This window comes from Condylura cristata, unplaced genomic scaffold (assembly GCF_000260355.1).
Source record: "Condylura cristata isolate star-nosed mole 26May11 unplaced genomic scaffold, ConCri1.0 scaffold00006, whole genome shotgun sequence".
Lineage (NCBI taxonomy): Eukaryota > Metazoa > Chordata > Mammalia > Eulipotyphla > Talpidae > Condylura > Condylura cristata.
Window position 1 is genome coordinate 50925355 of NW_004567107.1, and position 16015 is coordinate 50941369.

At 32.4% G+C, this 16015-nt stretch overlaps 1 protein-coding gene across 1 annotated transcript in view; it reads left to right on the top strand.

The window, feature by feature from the left end:
* The window catches only part of CCDC171 (coiled-coil domain containing 171), a 224718-nt gene that overhangs the window by 142338 nt on the left and 66365 nt on the right, over positions 1-16015 (top strand). The window contains exons 22-23 of the mRNA XM_004677677.2: positions 3190-3335; positions 5539-5593. Coding sequence (XP_004677734.1) covers positions 3190-3335; positions 5539-5593 — 201 coding nt within the window. The remainder of the gene's footprint in view (positions 1-3189; positions 3336-5538; positions 5594-16015) is intronic.

A 16015-nucleotide genomic window follows, 5' to 3' on the forward strand; every position in this document is an offset into this window, starting at 1 on the left:
TAAATATTAAGACCTAAGTACAAAATGAGGGCTGTATGGTGGATTAAGTGAAATATCTCAAGGCTGTACTGTTCTGATAACTGAACCTGAAGTGACCTTTCTCAGACACAATTACAGAGCTGTATGTTTTTCCTTTAATTTCATCAGGGGTTTAATTAGTATACAAATAAAACTTCCCTTATCTTCCTTTCTACCTAATTGGCTTGTCTTCGCTTATATATGAAGTCTGTGAAAGTGGGCTGTAATTAGGGTGACCGTGTTAACCTTTTTTCCTCAAATGTACTGTTGCCTAAAGGCCTCAAGGCCTAAAAACCGTGCTTTGGATTATTGCTTTGCAATCACTATGGCTGTCCCACAGGTTTTCTCATGAGCAGAAGGGCTTTGGGTGCTGCAGGTTCCCACTGCTTAACAGGATCTTCATTCTTCTCCCCACTAAATGTTTATTGATTATCTCGCTGTTCCAGGCTCAGCCTCCAACAACTTAATATCAGGTGACAGTCAGGAGAGTTCTCCAAGTAATTAGAGTTGAGCATTGGGGGAACAATTAGGAGCAGAGTTATTAAACTTGATTTATCCTATTCTCTCCTGAACAGTTTCTTGGATATCAGAACATCACACTTTCACAATCTACCCTGGTTGAGAAATTAGTGGCTAACCTGCTGCTTATCATTGTTGCCTTGCTGCCTGGAGGCACACCCTCTTGGTTTCAGTCATTTGGTTGGAAATATTAGAGTCCATAAAGTTTATCATGGATTTTAATTAGATAAATATGAACAGAAGGAAAGAAAAGCTGAACTTAAAGTAATTCGTATATTCTATTGAATAGCATATAGGTATATATGTGTGTGTGTGTGTATATATATACACACACACACACACACATATATTTATATATATATATATATATATATATATATATATATATAAAACTTCTCTTTCCTTAAACTTTAGTGTTGCATTTTTAAAATTTCTACTTCTGTTATCAAGAACAAAAATGAATATTAGGGAAAGATACTTATTGAATAGTTTTTAAAAAAATATCTTTGTGTTTTGTATACATCTCCATGATCCTTAGGGCCTGTGATGTATATGGATACTATATTGATGTCCTTCAACTTAAAAAATGAGAATTCTGTGTCTGTACGTTATATAACCATGATTATTTCCCCCCAAACTTTTCATTTTTATATCAAGAAAATGGGACCTATGCCACTTTTAAAAAATACTACTTTTTGTTTGCTTTCTGTAATTTCCCTTTTATTATATGCAACCTATACAGGCTATTTGGCAATGCTCCTAAAATAGTGCAAGCTTTAAGAGAATGGTAGCAACTCCCTGCCACTGCCTCTGAGAGATGAAAATAAAAAGCAATGAAAGTAAGAAGATTTATATATATAGTAGAAATACTAATTATTTGAGTTATAGCTTCTTTGAGAGGATATCAAAGAATTGCTAAATAGCTAAGTGTAGTTTCATAATGATTCCAAGGTCATGGGTTCACTCAGGCAGCTTCAGTCTGGACAAAGTTGAAGACAATATCCTGAATTCCCATGCAAATAAGCACCTCTACTTATAAGAGTTAGCTACACATCTGTTATTTCTGTTGGAAAAAGAATTTTAAGACTTATGTGTGACTGGTGGTAGATCATTAATTTTTATCTTATTTGAATATTTGCAATATATAATTTTTTGCTACCTTAAATATATCAGAAATATTGGCTTTAATAGGGATTCGCTTTATATCACAATAGTTCAATATATATCTTAACATTGGAACAAAATCAGTAGATTAAACATGATTTAAAAATGTGTTCCATATATATATATATTTATATTTTATATATATGTACATGTTGTTTTGAATCAGTGACTCCTTAGTGGGAGGTTCTTGAAGATCTGTTAATACTAAATATTTAAAATAAGTTATAACGTCTAGTAAGTAATCCCTGTTTATTTTTTATTTTTGGCTTATATTTGTTTTGACAGCAACTTGGCTGTTTAAAAAGTGAAATACTGCATTTAAAAACATTAAACATTTTTAAATAAATGGTTTGACTGATGAATGCTTTCAGCTTACTAGCATTTAGAGTGAATTAATTGGTTTAGCTCCTTGCAAGCAGCTTGAGGTTTTTATGCTACCTCTTGTGCATGCATAAAAAATACTATTAGAAGAGTTTTGAACATGAAATCATAGCATTTTTGTTTTTCTTTATTATTTGAAACATAGTTATGGATGTTAATGTGTGCCTAAACTCTGAGCAAGAAGAAAAATATATTATGCATATGTAATCAATTATTTAACTTCCTGTCCAACAAAATGTTTTTGGAAAAAAATGTTTGATAATTTCATTTTCTAGAAATATCATAGGCAAAGGATTTAGCAGACTTTTAGGGCTCAGAGTTCTTCTCATTCCTATACTATTATACATCCTAGATTTTTCAATGAGTTCTAGTATACTGCATATTGAAAGTTTTGAGCTAAGTGACTATTTCAGTTTAGAAACAAATAGCATGTATCGATCCACCAATTTTGTACTTTTGTAACTATACCAGTATTTATGGAACGTAAGTAATACTGAATGCAGGTATTATTCATAACCTCTGCTACTTATGAGTTGATCATATCTGTATTACTATTCTGATATGGAAGTTATTTATGAAAAATAGGTGAATTTTATTTTGGAGTTCAATGTGTTGGTTCACTGAGATATCTACCACAACCCGTTTCAGATATACTTATATGAGGGTCCTTTTTCTTTTGTTAGGTTTCTTGATCCACCATCTTTGCAATCACATACACACTTTGAGCATGTGATGGTTCTTGTTTCAAGTAGACTCTAAATTTCATATGCTTTCCCCACTGAACTCTTTATTCTTTATCATTAAAGAAAATTGAATTTGAGGTTTTTATATAAGATCTTTTTGGTAAGACTAAACTATATGTGCTTTGCAGTATTAAAAAAATGAGTTGTATTTTGTAGCTAAACCTTTTTCAAAATTTTATCAATTCTATCATTTCTAATTAATAAGTATTTGAATTTTTTTCAGAAAATTTGTTAAACCTTGAAGTGTAATGACACAACTCTACTTCTCAGTCAGTCTATATCCTTCTTTGTTTAATAGCCTATGGCATAAATTGAAGTTAATTATCAGGGCTGACAAGTAACTCTGTTTTCTGTCTGCTTGCAGAGTCTCTCCGAGGCAAAGATGGAGCTGAGAAGAAAAGATCAATCTCTGCGTCAGCTCAATAGACATCTTACCCAGCTGGAGCAGGACAAGCGTCGACTGGAGGAGAACATCCATGATGCAGAGAGTGCCCTCCGCATGGCAGCCAAGTGAGCATTTGGACCTTGGGGAGATCACTTAAAACAGACAAAAGATCAATTCTTACTTTCATGCTCTGGGTTTTAGCCCTGGATAATACAGTGTTAGAAAACAAAAGTACAGCTGCCTCTCTTTGAAATTCTCTGATATATCCTCAGAAAAGAAAACTCTTAACTGAACATACTAAATGTATATTTTATTGCAAAACCTCAGAGTTTAAGTTTAAGTTTCTGCATAACCTTTCATTATGTGTATTTTGGTCTCTGTTGTAAAGTTACATGTTTGAAATCATGTTTTCATGAATATAAAATAGAAGCGTCTTTATTTAAAAGTTTTGCTTAGTAGCTTCTATTACATATTCCTAGTTCCCTCTTCTCCCCCTCCCGATTTTGCTCCATAACATTATACTAATATTACAAGTAGTATTTCCACAGTTATGTTATTGTATAGCCAACTTGTATATCATGTTTTTAAATGCAATAAAACATATTGATCATGTAAAATTTATTTAGTTTTATAAACTGTATATTCCATTATGTGAAATAGAAAAATTTACAGTTTGCAGAATGGGAAAATATGTAAATGTGTTGATAGTATTTTCCTTTTTACTGGGTAATCAAGTTGACATACACTGTGAAGTTCAAATTGAACAGTACTCTTGGGTATTTTTATTTGTTCCTCACATCAGATTTCATGAAATACCTTTAGACAGTGCTTAAAGAAAATCTATTTATGGATTAGAGAAACACCCAATGTTAATAAACTCAGTGTTTTTTTTTTTTTAATTTAAAATTCTGGATTCCTATACTTGCAAAATACATGTGTATATATGTTCTTAATTTTTTTTTGAGACAAACTCTTGTAAGTATAAAATATCATACAGTGTGAATGTAGTCTGTATCCCAAATCACAGAATGGGGAATCTGCAATCTTAGATATTTACAGCTTTGCTAGTAAGCTTGGGAAATTATTAAGCATACTGAAAAAATGAGCTTATGTAAGCCAAAATATTGATATTTTTGAATACTCACCAAACATTTTTTTTTTAAAGATTTATTTATTTATTCATACAGAACTGGGGGTATAGGCCAGAGATGCGGAGGGTGAGCAGATTCACCAGGGACAGAGCGGGGAGCAGAACAGGCAGATCGACGAAGTACACTGCTGAGGGGAGCAGCGGGCGGGTCAGGAGAGGTCTGCCACGCCATGTGGTCACCTCCAGGGCAGGTGGGAATCGAACTCATGCGGAAGTGGCTTAAGCTTCTTAGTGCTGTGCTTTAACCCGCTGCACCACCAGGGAGGGCCTCACCAAACATTTTTATAAAACTGTAAAGTTATATAACACTGTACCTCTGTCTTAAGTATACATAATTGCCATATTTTTAAAATGTAAGTTTGATAAATCATATTTTTGTTGTCACTGTTTAGCTTCAATTTCATCATCTCAAATAAGAAGCTTAGTCTATTCTAGTGTGTCTTGAAGCTATGAAAATTTTTGAGATTAATGAATATAGATTATAAAACTTTCAGATTCATATGATCTCTTCAAAATATCGTTTTGAAGGAAATTGTCCTGTGTCATGTGTTCACTGGCGGCACATGCTCGTATAACACTAAAGAGAGGCAATTTGAGATTTGAAGAATTAACTCATTATTTACAGTCAATTTATAATTTGTCATTAATTTTTCTCTTCAGCATTTTCCTTTGAACTTTTTATTTCATTATTAGGTCTAAATTCAAGATACAAAGCTGATAGAAGAAATTAGTAACTACATATTTCTGGTCAAGGTCATAGAGGTTCTTTTGTGCAAAATTATAGCACAAAAAACCTATATAGGAAGGAAAATATCTTGTATAGTATGTCCATTTATAATATAATAAGTGGGTCCATTTTACCCACCACTAAAATATTTAGTCTTTTATGTTAAAAACCAAAATGATCAAAGTTTAGCACTTATCAGTGTAATCATGATTTGTCTTCCTACTCTTTTTTGAGACTTGATTAAGATTCTCCCTTTCCCCATGGAAGGCAACAAAACAGGAAATAGTGGAGTAATGGTTAAATTATAGAAATTTGTTAGTGAATATGGTTAGGTTTTACACTTTTAGAAATACAGTAAAAACCAAATCTTACTTTCAATAAGAGGGACTGTACTAAACTGTGTGTAGCAAGATTTGGGCTTTACTAACACTTATTCTTTATTTTTTTCTAGAGACAAAGAATGTGTTGCTAATCATATGAGAACAGTAGAAAATATGCTCCATAAGGTAATGAAGTTTTACTTCAGTATTCTTCAACTTTTGACACTATTCTCCTAGTCACTATTTTGTAACTTTATGTAAAAATAAGCAAAATGATCCTAAAAATTCACATTATATAGCCTATATTGCATACTTTTCTCAAAAATCACTCTTTACACTCAAAAATAGTAGAAATAGTGGTTCCTTAAACTGGTATAAATGTACTTGAATTATTTGTGGGCTTTGCTGACTGAACCAGAGGTTATTAAGATTCTTACATGTCTCATAATGATAAAATATTTGACCACACTGTCTAACCTCTTACCACTCTTTAAATCTACTATCCTTTGTGTGTTTGTGTATACATAGAGACATAATGTATTATATTTGACAGTATTCAAAGCTAGTTTTAAATGTCATTTACCTTCTTATAAGAATGTGTTTTGAAGTAGAAAGTTGAGGTATTTAATACATTTTTTATTTTCAAATTTGATTGCTTCTTTCTGATGAGTTGTTTTTAATTCATAGTGATGAGCAGAATAATTATGTATTATGCTATTACTAAAATCTTAATAATATAAGTACATTACTAAAGAGCTTTGTTTTTTGGGTTTTCCCCCCATTATGTTTATTGAGGTAACCCAAAATATCAGTTTACATTGTATCTGCTTTGGAGATTATGAGTCCAAGTGTATGTTTTCACATCATGCCTACCACCAGCACCCCAGTATTCCTCCTTCATGTAAAGTTGGGCCCTTTCCCCCCCACTCCCACCCTGCTATTATCCTCTTCTGAATACCACAGTTTGCAGTCAGATGTCTTGGGCAAACCTTTTTTTTATTATTTTTTAAAGATTTATTTATTTATGAATACAGAACTGGGGTACAGGCCAGAGTTGTGGGGTGGGGGTGGCGTGGGGACAGGATTCAGAGACAAAGTGGGGAGCAGAACAGGCAGACTGATTAAGTATACTGCTGAGCAGTGGGTGGGTCAGGAGAGGTCTGCTTCACCATATGGATCAACTCTGGGACTTGGATCAACGCATGCTGAAGTAGCTTAGCTTCTTAGTGTTGTGCTTTAACCTGCTGCACCACTAGGGAGGGCCAGTAAACCTTGTTTTAAAGATTTATTTATTTATGCATACAGAACAGGGGTACAGGTCAGAGGGTCAGAGGTGGTGAGAGTCTTCACCAGAGAGCCGGGAGCAGGACAGGCAGATCAACAAAGTACATTGCTGAGGGGGCAGCAGACTAGACCCGAGAGGTATGCTGTGCCTTGTGGGTAATCTCCTGGGCGGGGATCAAACTGGCACTGAAGCTGCTGAGGCTAGCTTGCAGTGCTACATCCCAACCTGTTTGCCACCAAGGAGGGCCTTGTTGTGGGTAAACCTTTACTGTGTTAATCATCTCTGTTTTTATGAACTCCGAATTCAAAGACATATTTATTATTTCATTATTGTAAATATAGAAATGTTTTTATATGTTTCTACTATTGTTTAAAAGGTAATTTGTTGGAAATATAAATACTTGATAGTTTAAAAATATATGGAACTTATGAATGAATCATATTTAGAGTAGGTGTGAATAAATTTATTAAATAATCTAGCTATAAATCAGACAACCCCAAACTAACCCTTTTAAGAAAATATTAAACAGTAGAAAACAGTATTTAATACACACTAGTATTTTAGAAATATTGGACCCTTGTTTTAGGTGTTGAAAGTGACTAGTATTTTACTTTATATCAACAAAAGCATTTTGGCAAAGATTTTTATTTTCTGCAGACTATTTTGAAAATATGATTTGTTTGGAACTATCATTTCTCTCCCCTCTTGTTAAAAAGATTTAGTTAGTATAATTTAAATACAGTTCCACCAACTTAATATGTGTCGGAAATCTGAATTTAGATTAGTAGGAAAACACATCTTGGATTAGATTTTTTTTTGTACTTAGTGAAATTTTGAATAGGAGAAATCAATGTCATATTCTATATCTTCTTATACATTTAAATTGCCTTTAAAATGAATGTTTAAAATTGTTTGTTAATCTCCCTAACTTGAGGGAAAAATAATGTTGGATAGCAGCTGTCTTAGGAACTAGACTTTCACTTTAGGGAAAACCATCATTAATATAAAATAAAAATGTTGAACCTTTCTTACCCTTTCTGTGTGAGAATGACAAAATACTTACTTTAAATATAATGAGGACTGATTGCAATAGGTCAATTGTAAACATACATTTCTTCAGTTGCAGTTTATCTTTTGATTTTTGTGTTCTGTGGAAACAAAGATGGCTACAGAAAGGACCTACAGTCATGTAGGTTTGCTTTAATTTTATGACACCCCCACCCCGTAGGATTTCATAGGTGATTATTTTGTTTTATGTCTTTGGAAATTCATATAGTACTTAATTTAAATTTATTTAAATTGTTACTTTTCAAACTTAAGGTGGAAATTTAGGAAAAGGTAATATATTATTGGGCTATTTTCTTTGGTATATGAATTAATGAATGGGTGATAAGGAAGTGCCCAGAAAGTGAGTCTCTTGGGATGTACAGCCCACCTTTCTTCATGCCAGAGTTTGTAGACTTATTTCCGGGCCACCTGGGCTATCCAGTGACATTTAGCCCTCTTAGAGAAATTAAAATAATACAGAAAGAGTACCAAGCTCTTTCATGATCTAGTAAAGATAGTTCTAGTTAAAGCTTACTATAGATAATCCAACAGTACGGCTATTTCTTTTTTTGAGTAACATACTTTCAAGGAATGTGCTAGTTCTAGAATAAAATGAATTTTTACTTGCTGAATTGAATTTTAATACTAACTTCTGACACAATAATTGAAAAATGTATATATATATGTATATATAACTTATTTGTAGACATTATTTCCTTTATTGCATTTTAAAACATCAAAAACCATGTACTTGTTTTTTAGGAAAAGTAATTACAAATTATGTATTTTTGGCATTTGTTAGTTTTGGTACATGACACATTGCATTCAACCTTAAAATCCTCAAACTGTATTATACAAATGATTGACTAGATATTTATTACATTTCATTTGGAAATGATACAAGTTTTTAATATGGAAGACTAGTCATATTTATTTAAAAGCATATTTATCTTTTCAAAGAGTCAAATTTTAGTTTAATTACATTTGCACATAAAATTTTAATATAAGTTAAAAGTGAACATTTTATTAAATTTATGGGGGTTAATTTTAGATTGTTGGGGTTAGGAAATATAAGAACAAGAGAAAACAAACTCATCACAGCTCTTGTGATTTTTTGTAAGCAAACCTCTATTTGGTTTAATTTATGGCTGTATTTGCATTTTGAAAAATCTGTAACTGCTGAATTTAAAAAATCATCATGTTGATCATTTTGAGATGTACAGTTCAGTGTACATCATTCTATCATTATATCTCAACATTGTGCACCCATTATAACTCTCTAATTTCAGAATGTTTCTTTGCCCCAAAGCTTTTAAGCAATCATTCCTTTTACTGCCTTATCCCATTCTGAAAGTTGCCTTTTTACCTTCCTGATAGTACCTTTTGAAGAACAAAATTCTAAAATTTTGATGAAGTTCAGTTTTTATTTTGTTGTTCATATGTTTGATCTCCTATCTAAAAATACTTTATTAGATTTAATAATATATATTACATTTAAAATAATCCAAAGTCATGAAGATATCCCCTCCCCTCTCATTGTACTCAGAGAATTCATAGTTGTAACACTTGGGTCCATATTGAGTTAATTTTTGGATATGGTGTGATGTAAGATCCAACTTTATTTTCCATGGCTATCCTGTTATCCCAGAACCATTTATTCTTTCCCCTCATTCACTGTTCTTGATACATTGTTGAAGATATATGGGTTTATTTCTGGACTTTGATTCTATTCCTTTGATGTACATGTCTATCTTATACACTGTCACACAGTTTTCATCCCTGGAGGTTTCTAGTGAATTTTGAAATCAAGAACTTTGATTTTTCCTAGATTGTTTTGCCTTTTTAAGATCCATTGTAATTTCATGCAAATTTAGTATCAGTTTGTCTGTTTCTGAAGAAAAAGGGAACTAGAATTTTGATAGTGATTATAGTGGATTTGTGGATAATTTAGGGAGTAGTGCCATCTTAATATTTTAAGTCTTACACAGTCCATGAATATGGGAAATCTTCCATGTATTTAAAGTGTAAATTTCTTGCCATATTTTATTCTCTCCAGTGTGTAAATTTTGTACCTTTTTGCTTACCTTTGTTTGTCACTTATTTTCTTACTTCATGAGATAATTTTCTTAATTTCATTTCCCAAGGTCTTTTATGTTTCTATTTTGTTGAATTTTTCTTGTTATGAAAGGTGTTGGGTTTTATAAAACTTATTTTGAATCAATTAAGATGATCATATTTAAAAAATCCTCATTCTCTTAATGTTGTATATTGCATAGATTGATATGTGAACTATCCTTTCATTCCTGGTATAAATATCATTAGAGTATAGTATATAGTCTTTTGAATATGCTGCTGGGCTGGTTTGTTAATATTTTTTCTTGATGAATTTTACATTTGTAGTTTCAAATTTACAGGGGATATTGGTTAATAGTTTTCTTGGGATGTCATTCTCTGGCCTTAGTATAAGAGTAATACCTAATAGGATAGTTAGACAGTATCCCCTTCACCTCAGATTTTTAGGACAGTAGGATTGGTGTTAATTGTCAAAACATTTGGCAAAATTCATCAGTGAAGCTATCCTGTCAGAAGCTTTTATTGGATTTTTAATTTTGTTTTGTAGATTTAACCTCTTTCCTTGAATAGAATTGTTCAGATTTTATATTTCTTTTTGAGTCAGTTTCAATATTTGCAGTGTTTCTAGGATTTGTCTGTTTCATCTAGGTTATCTAATTTATTGATGCACCAATGATTTTCTTAGATTGTTTTTATTTTTGTAACTAGTAATGTCTCTGCTGTTGTTCCTTATTTTAGTAATTTATTAATATATTTTTTCTAGCTAACATTTGCCAATTTTGATGATCTTTTCAAGAATTAAATTTGTTTTTTTATTTGCTCTCTTGTTTTCCTAATCTCTCATTTACCTCTGCTCTGATCTTTATTACCGCCATACTTCAGCTTGCCTTGGATTTAGTTTATTCTCTTTTCATCTACTTCATTAGGATGAAGATTAAGTTATTGATTTAGAATATTTCTTTTTTTAAATGATGACATTTTCAACGATAAATTGCAAAGTGAGCACTGCTTTCACTGCACTCCATCAATTTTAGTAAGCTATAATTTTGTTTTCATCTATCTCAAATTATTTTCTAATGTCCTTGTGATTTTTGCTCTATTCATTGTTTGTGTGTTTAACTTACAAAATATTTGTGCATTTTCCCAGATATCTTTTTGCTGTTGAGTTCTAACATAACTCTATGTGGTTTGATAGGTATTTTGCTTTTAATTCTTTTATAGTTTTTAAAGTTATAGGATCCAGAATGCAATCTTCTTGGTGAATGCAACATAGATTTAACATGTACTCTGCTATTGTTGTGCAGAATAGTTGGTTTCTGTCTCTTATATCTAGTTGGTTTATAACTAATATCGCTATGTTTTCTAATTCTTAGCTATATCCATCGATAGTTCTATGCATTTGTGAAGTGAGACTTTGACGTCTCCATCTACTATTGAATATTTCTCCTTTCAATATTGTCAGTTTTTTCCTTCATTTATTTTGGAATTCTGTTGTTAAGTGCACACATATGTGTGTGTGTATGTATATGTGTTTGTGTGTTTACATATATATACACATACACATATTTATACATAAACACATATATGGAAATTGTTATATTTCTTTTTATATTTTTTTTGTACATTCACCCTTTTATCATTATACAGTGCATTTCTTTGTCTCTTGTTAAGAATTTTCTTGCAGTTTATATTATATGATATTGGGAGCATACTTCTCTTTTGGTTACTGTTTGCAGGAAATTTTTTTTATCTTTTCACTTTCAGTCTATTTGTATCTTTGTATCTGTGATGAGTCTCTTGTAGAAAGCATATATAGGACACTTAATTTTTTTCTGCCAATCTCATTTCAATTGGAGGGTTTAATTAACTTACATTTAATATAATTGGTGATAATAAAGGACTTCTGCCATTTTCCTTTTTTGTCTGTATGTTTACATAAGTATTATTTCCCAATTCCCCTGTTAGTCTCCTTCCTCTTTTGGTTTTAGGTGGATACTTTGTAGTGAACAATTGATTTCTTCCTCCTTTGTATGACTAGATATTTTAGTTACTTGCTTAGTAATTGCTTTGGCATTATAGTTAACATTTCAGTTTATAACAACCTAGTTTATATTAATATCAATTTAATTTCAGTAGCATAAAAAAATTTGTTCCCATATAAGTGCATCTTCCCTACCTCCCTTATGTTGTTGTTGCCACAAATTACATCCTTTTACATTGTGTGGTCATCAGAATTGTTCATAACTATTGTTTTATGTATCTGTTGTTTAAATCATATAGGAAAAAAATGTTACAAATCAAAAGTACATTAATACTGAGTTACACAGTTTTCTATTTACCTTTGCAATTACTTTAACCCTGGTGTTTTTTCTTTCTTTTATTTTCTTTTTTTTAAAAAGATTTATTTATGTATACAAGAACTGGGGTGTAGGCCAGAGGTGTGGGGTTGAGAGTAATCACCAGAGACAGAGCTGGAAGCAGAATAGCAGAGCTACTGAAATACACTGCTGAAGGGAGCAGCTGGTGAGACAGGAGAGGTTGCTGTGCCATGTGGGTTAGCTTCCTGGCTGGGGATGAAACTCAAGCAATAGCAGCTACATATAGCTTTGATAGATTAATAGCACTGAGACTTAACCCGTGTGCCACCTGACAGACCCAGTTTTTCTTTATTTCTTTATGTGAATTTGAGTTGCTATCTAGTGGATTTTAATGAATAGCTGAAGAACTGCCTTTGGCATTTCTTTTGGTATAGGGCTGTTGGTAATGGACACCCCTAGTTTTTGTCTGTTTTAGAGTGACTTAATTTTTCTGTTTTTGATGACTATTTTCATAGGATATAGATTTCTTAGTTGGCAGTTTTTGTTTTAAATTCTTTGAATATGTCAATTCCAAAGTTTGTGGAATTTTTATGCATTGTATTTGTTTATTTATATTTTTTGTTTTGAAAGATATTATTCTTATGTTTTCCTTTGGTTCTTTATACATGGTTGCTTTTAACTGTTTACACATATTTACAATTGATTTATGTTTTCTGATGAGTCCAATCTCAAGGCTTCCTTAAGAAAATTGTTTTTCTTGCATTGTCAATACTTTAATTTTTCTTTGCATTCTTCATATTTTTTTTATATAACAGTTTATTTTTACATCATTTTGTACTTTTTTAAAAATCTCAGTTGTAATCCCCGTGGGTTTCTCATCACCAAGGCACCCATGTGCCATCACATATTTCAATGCACTTCCCTCTCCCCCCATTTTTGATCTCACTCCCCACTCCACCCCCACAAAATGTCTCTGGTATATGGCTGTTTATTATTCTTATTATTTTCTCACTTGATCCATTATACTTCTGCTATGAGTGAAACCATCCGGTATTTTTCTTTCTCTTCCTGGCTTATCTCACTAAGCATGATCTTTTCCAGCTCCATCCAAGTTGCTGCAAAAGACATGTGTTTCTTTTTATTTTTTTTTTTGGTTGCTGAGTAATATTCCATTGTGTATATGTACCACATCTTTTTAATCCAGTTATCTACCTTTGGGCATTTGGGCTGCTTCCATGTTTTTCCAGTTGTAAATAAAGCAGCAGTAAACATGGGGGTGCAGGTATCTTTTTGAATCAGTGTTTTTGTGTCTTTTGGGTAGATACCTACGAGTGTGATTGCTGGGTTGTAGGGAACTCCATGTTAAGTAGTTTCATGAACCTCCAAACAGTTTTCCACAGTGGTTGTACTAGTTGGCATTCCCACCAGCAGTGCAGGAGAGCTCCTTTTTCTCCACATCGTCGCCAACATTTCTTGTTGCTAGTTGTTTGAGATGTGCCATTCTCACTGGGGAGAGGTGGTATCTCATTGGGGTTTTAATTTTTATCTCCCTTATTACAAGTGATGTTGAACATTTTTCCATATGCTTGTTGGCCATCTGCATTTCCTCTTTGGAGAAATGTTTTTTTTTAGCTCTTCTGCCCATTTTTTGATGGGGTTGTTTATTTTTGTTGAGTTTCGTCAGTTCTCCGTTTATTTTTGCAATCAATCCTTTATCACTGGTTTTGTGTGAGAAAATGTTTTCCCAATTAGTGGGCTGTCTGTTTTTTGTAATGTCTCTTTTGCTGTACAGAAGCTCTTGTTGTAGTCCCATCTATTTATCCTTGCCTTCACTATTGGCCTTCCATCTTTAAAGATGTTGCTGAAGTGTATGTTGTGTAGTGTTTGGCCCATTTTTTGCTTCCAGGTATTTTATGGTTTCCGTTCTTAAGTCTAAGTCTTTAATCCACTTCTAGTTGAATTTTGTGTATGGTGAGAGGTAGTGATCTAGTTTCATTTTTTTGCATGTAGCTTCCCAGTTTCCCCAGCACCACTTGCTGAACAAACTTTCTTTGTTCCATTGTATCTTCTTTGCTCCTTTGTCAAAAATTAGGTGTCCATAAACTTGTGGGTTTATATCTGGATTTTCTATTCGAATCCACTGGTCTGTATGTCTATTCTTATTCCAGTACCATGCAGTTTTGATTATTATGGCTTTGTAGTATAGCTTGAAGTTTGGGATTGTAATGCCTCCATTCTGTTTTTTCTTAGACATGAGAGTTTTGGCTATTTGAGGTCTTTTGTTGTTCCATATGAATCTCATCAATATTTTTTCTATTTCTTTGAAGAATGTCATTGAGATTTTTATTGGGATAGTATTAAATCTGTATATTGCTTTTGGCAGGATGGCCATTTTGATGATGTTAGTTCTCCTGATCCATGAGCAGGAGATATCTTTCCATTTCATGGTATCTTCTTATATTTCTTTTAACAGTGTTTTGTAATTTTCTTTGTAAAGGTCTTTTACCTCTTTTGTTAAGTTGACTCCCAGGTATTTGATTCTTTTTGTTTTAATTGAAAAGGAAATGATTCTTTTTTTTAAATTTCTGCTTCTTCTTATTGGTTGCTTGTGCATAGGAAAGCCTCTGACTTTTGTGTGTTGATTTTATATCTTGCTACCTTGCTACTTCATAATTTTTTCTTGAAAAATAAACATTTTGAATAGCACAGAATGGCACAATTTGACTTTGGAAGTCAGATTCTCTCTTACACCTGGTGTTTGTTGTTGCTGCTTTCTCTAGTTTTTTTTTTTTTCTCCTGATACATTTTTAAAAATGTATTATTCTTTGCATATGTGGTCACTGAAAAATCTGTTCTGTTAATTTAATGGCATGATAGTTTTTCAACAGACGTTAAATGTAGAAATTCAAGGTTTTTTTTTTTTTTTTTTGGTTAGGGGGCATAGTATATCCAGTTTATTTCTTATTTTTGCTCTTTTTTTGGTGCAGTTTTGCTAAAATCTCTCCCTAAATACATAAATTCTTATTTTCCTCTTATCTCTATTAGTATACTTTTAAAATTAATGATAGTATACACTCACAGAATCAAAATTTTTAAAACTTAAAGTGTCCAAACATGCTTAAGTCTTTTTATTGTTTTGAAAAGTGGGAAAATAATATAATAATTATAATTAAATTATGTTTTCAGATAATGACTGGATAGATAATGTCTGTATTTTTAAGGTTTGACAGTATAAATAACTGCTTAACTGAGAGATGTCTTGTTTTACTGTAGCTGGTGTTGAATGTAAATAGACAGGTAAAACTGGAATATGGAAAAGATTATGAACTTTTTATTTTCATCTTTTTGTTATTCTTGATATAGCAGAATAATTGGTTTCTTGAAACTTTTAGGGGTTGGTTGAGTCCTATACGTATGGAAGGGTTAATAAAAGTGTTTCCTGTTTATGATCATATTATACTCTGAACTTTAAAGGGATCTCTGAACATTTTCTGAAAATTCTTAGGTGGCTGTTCAGCAAATTGTTTATAAAATAAAGCAGGAAATCATAATCCAGACCTTTATAATTCACAGACTTGCATTTATCAATTCTCTAAATTTGAGTAAGTCTCTTAATAAAAGAGGACCTATAAGATCTTGCGTCGGCCCTCCCTGGTGGCGCAGTGGGTTAAAGCGCAGCACTAAGAATCGAAAACCACTTCCGCATGAGTTCCATCCCTGCCTGCCCCGGAGGTGACCACATGGCGCTCTCCTAACCTGCCCGCTGCTCCCCTCAGCAGTGTACTTCGTTGATCTGCCTGTTCTGCCCCCCATTCTGTCTCTAGTGAATCCTCTCACGGCCCTGCAACTCTGGCCTGTACCCCAGTTCTGTATGAATAAATAAAT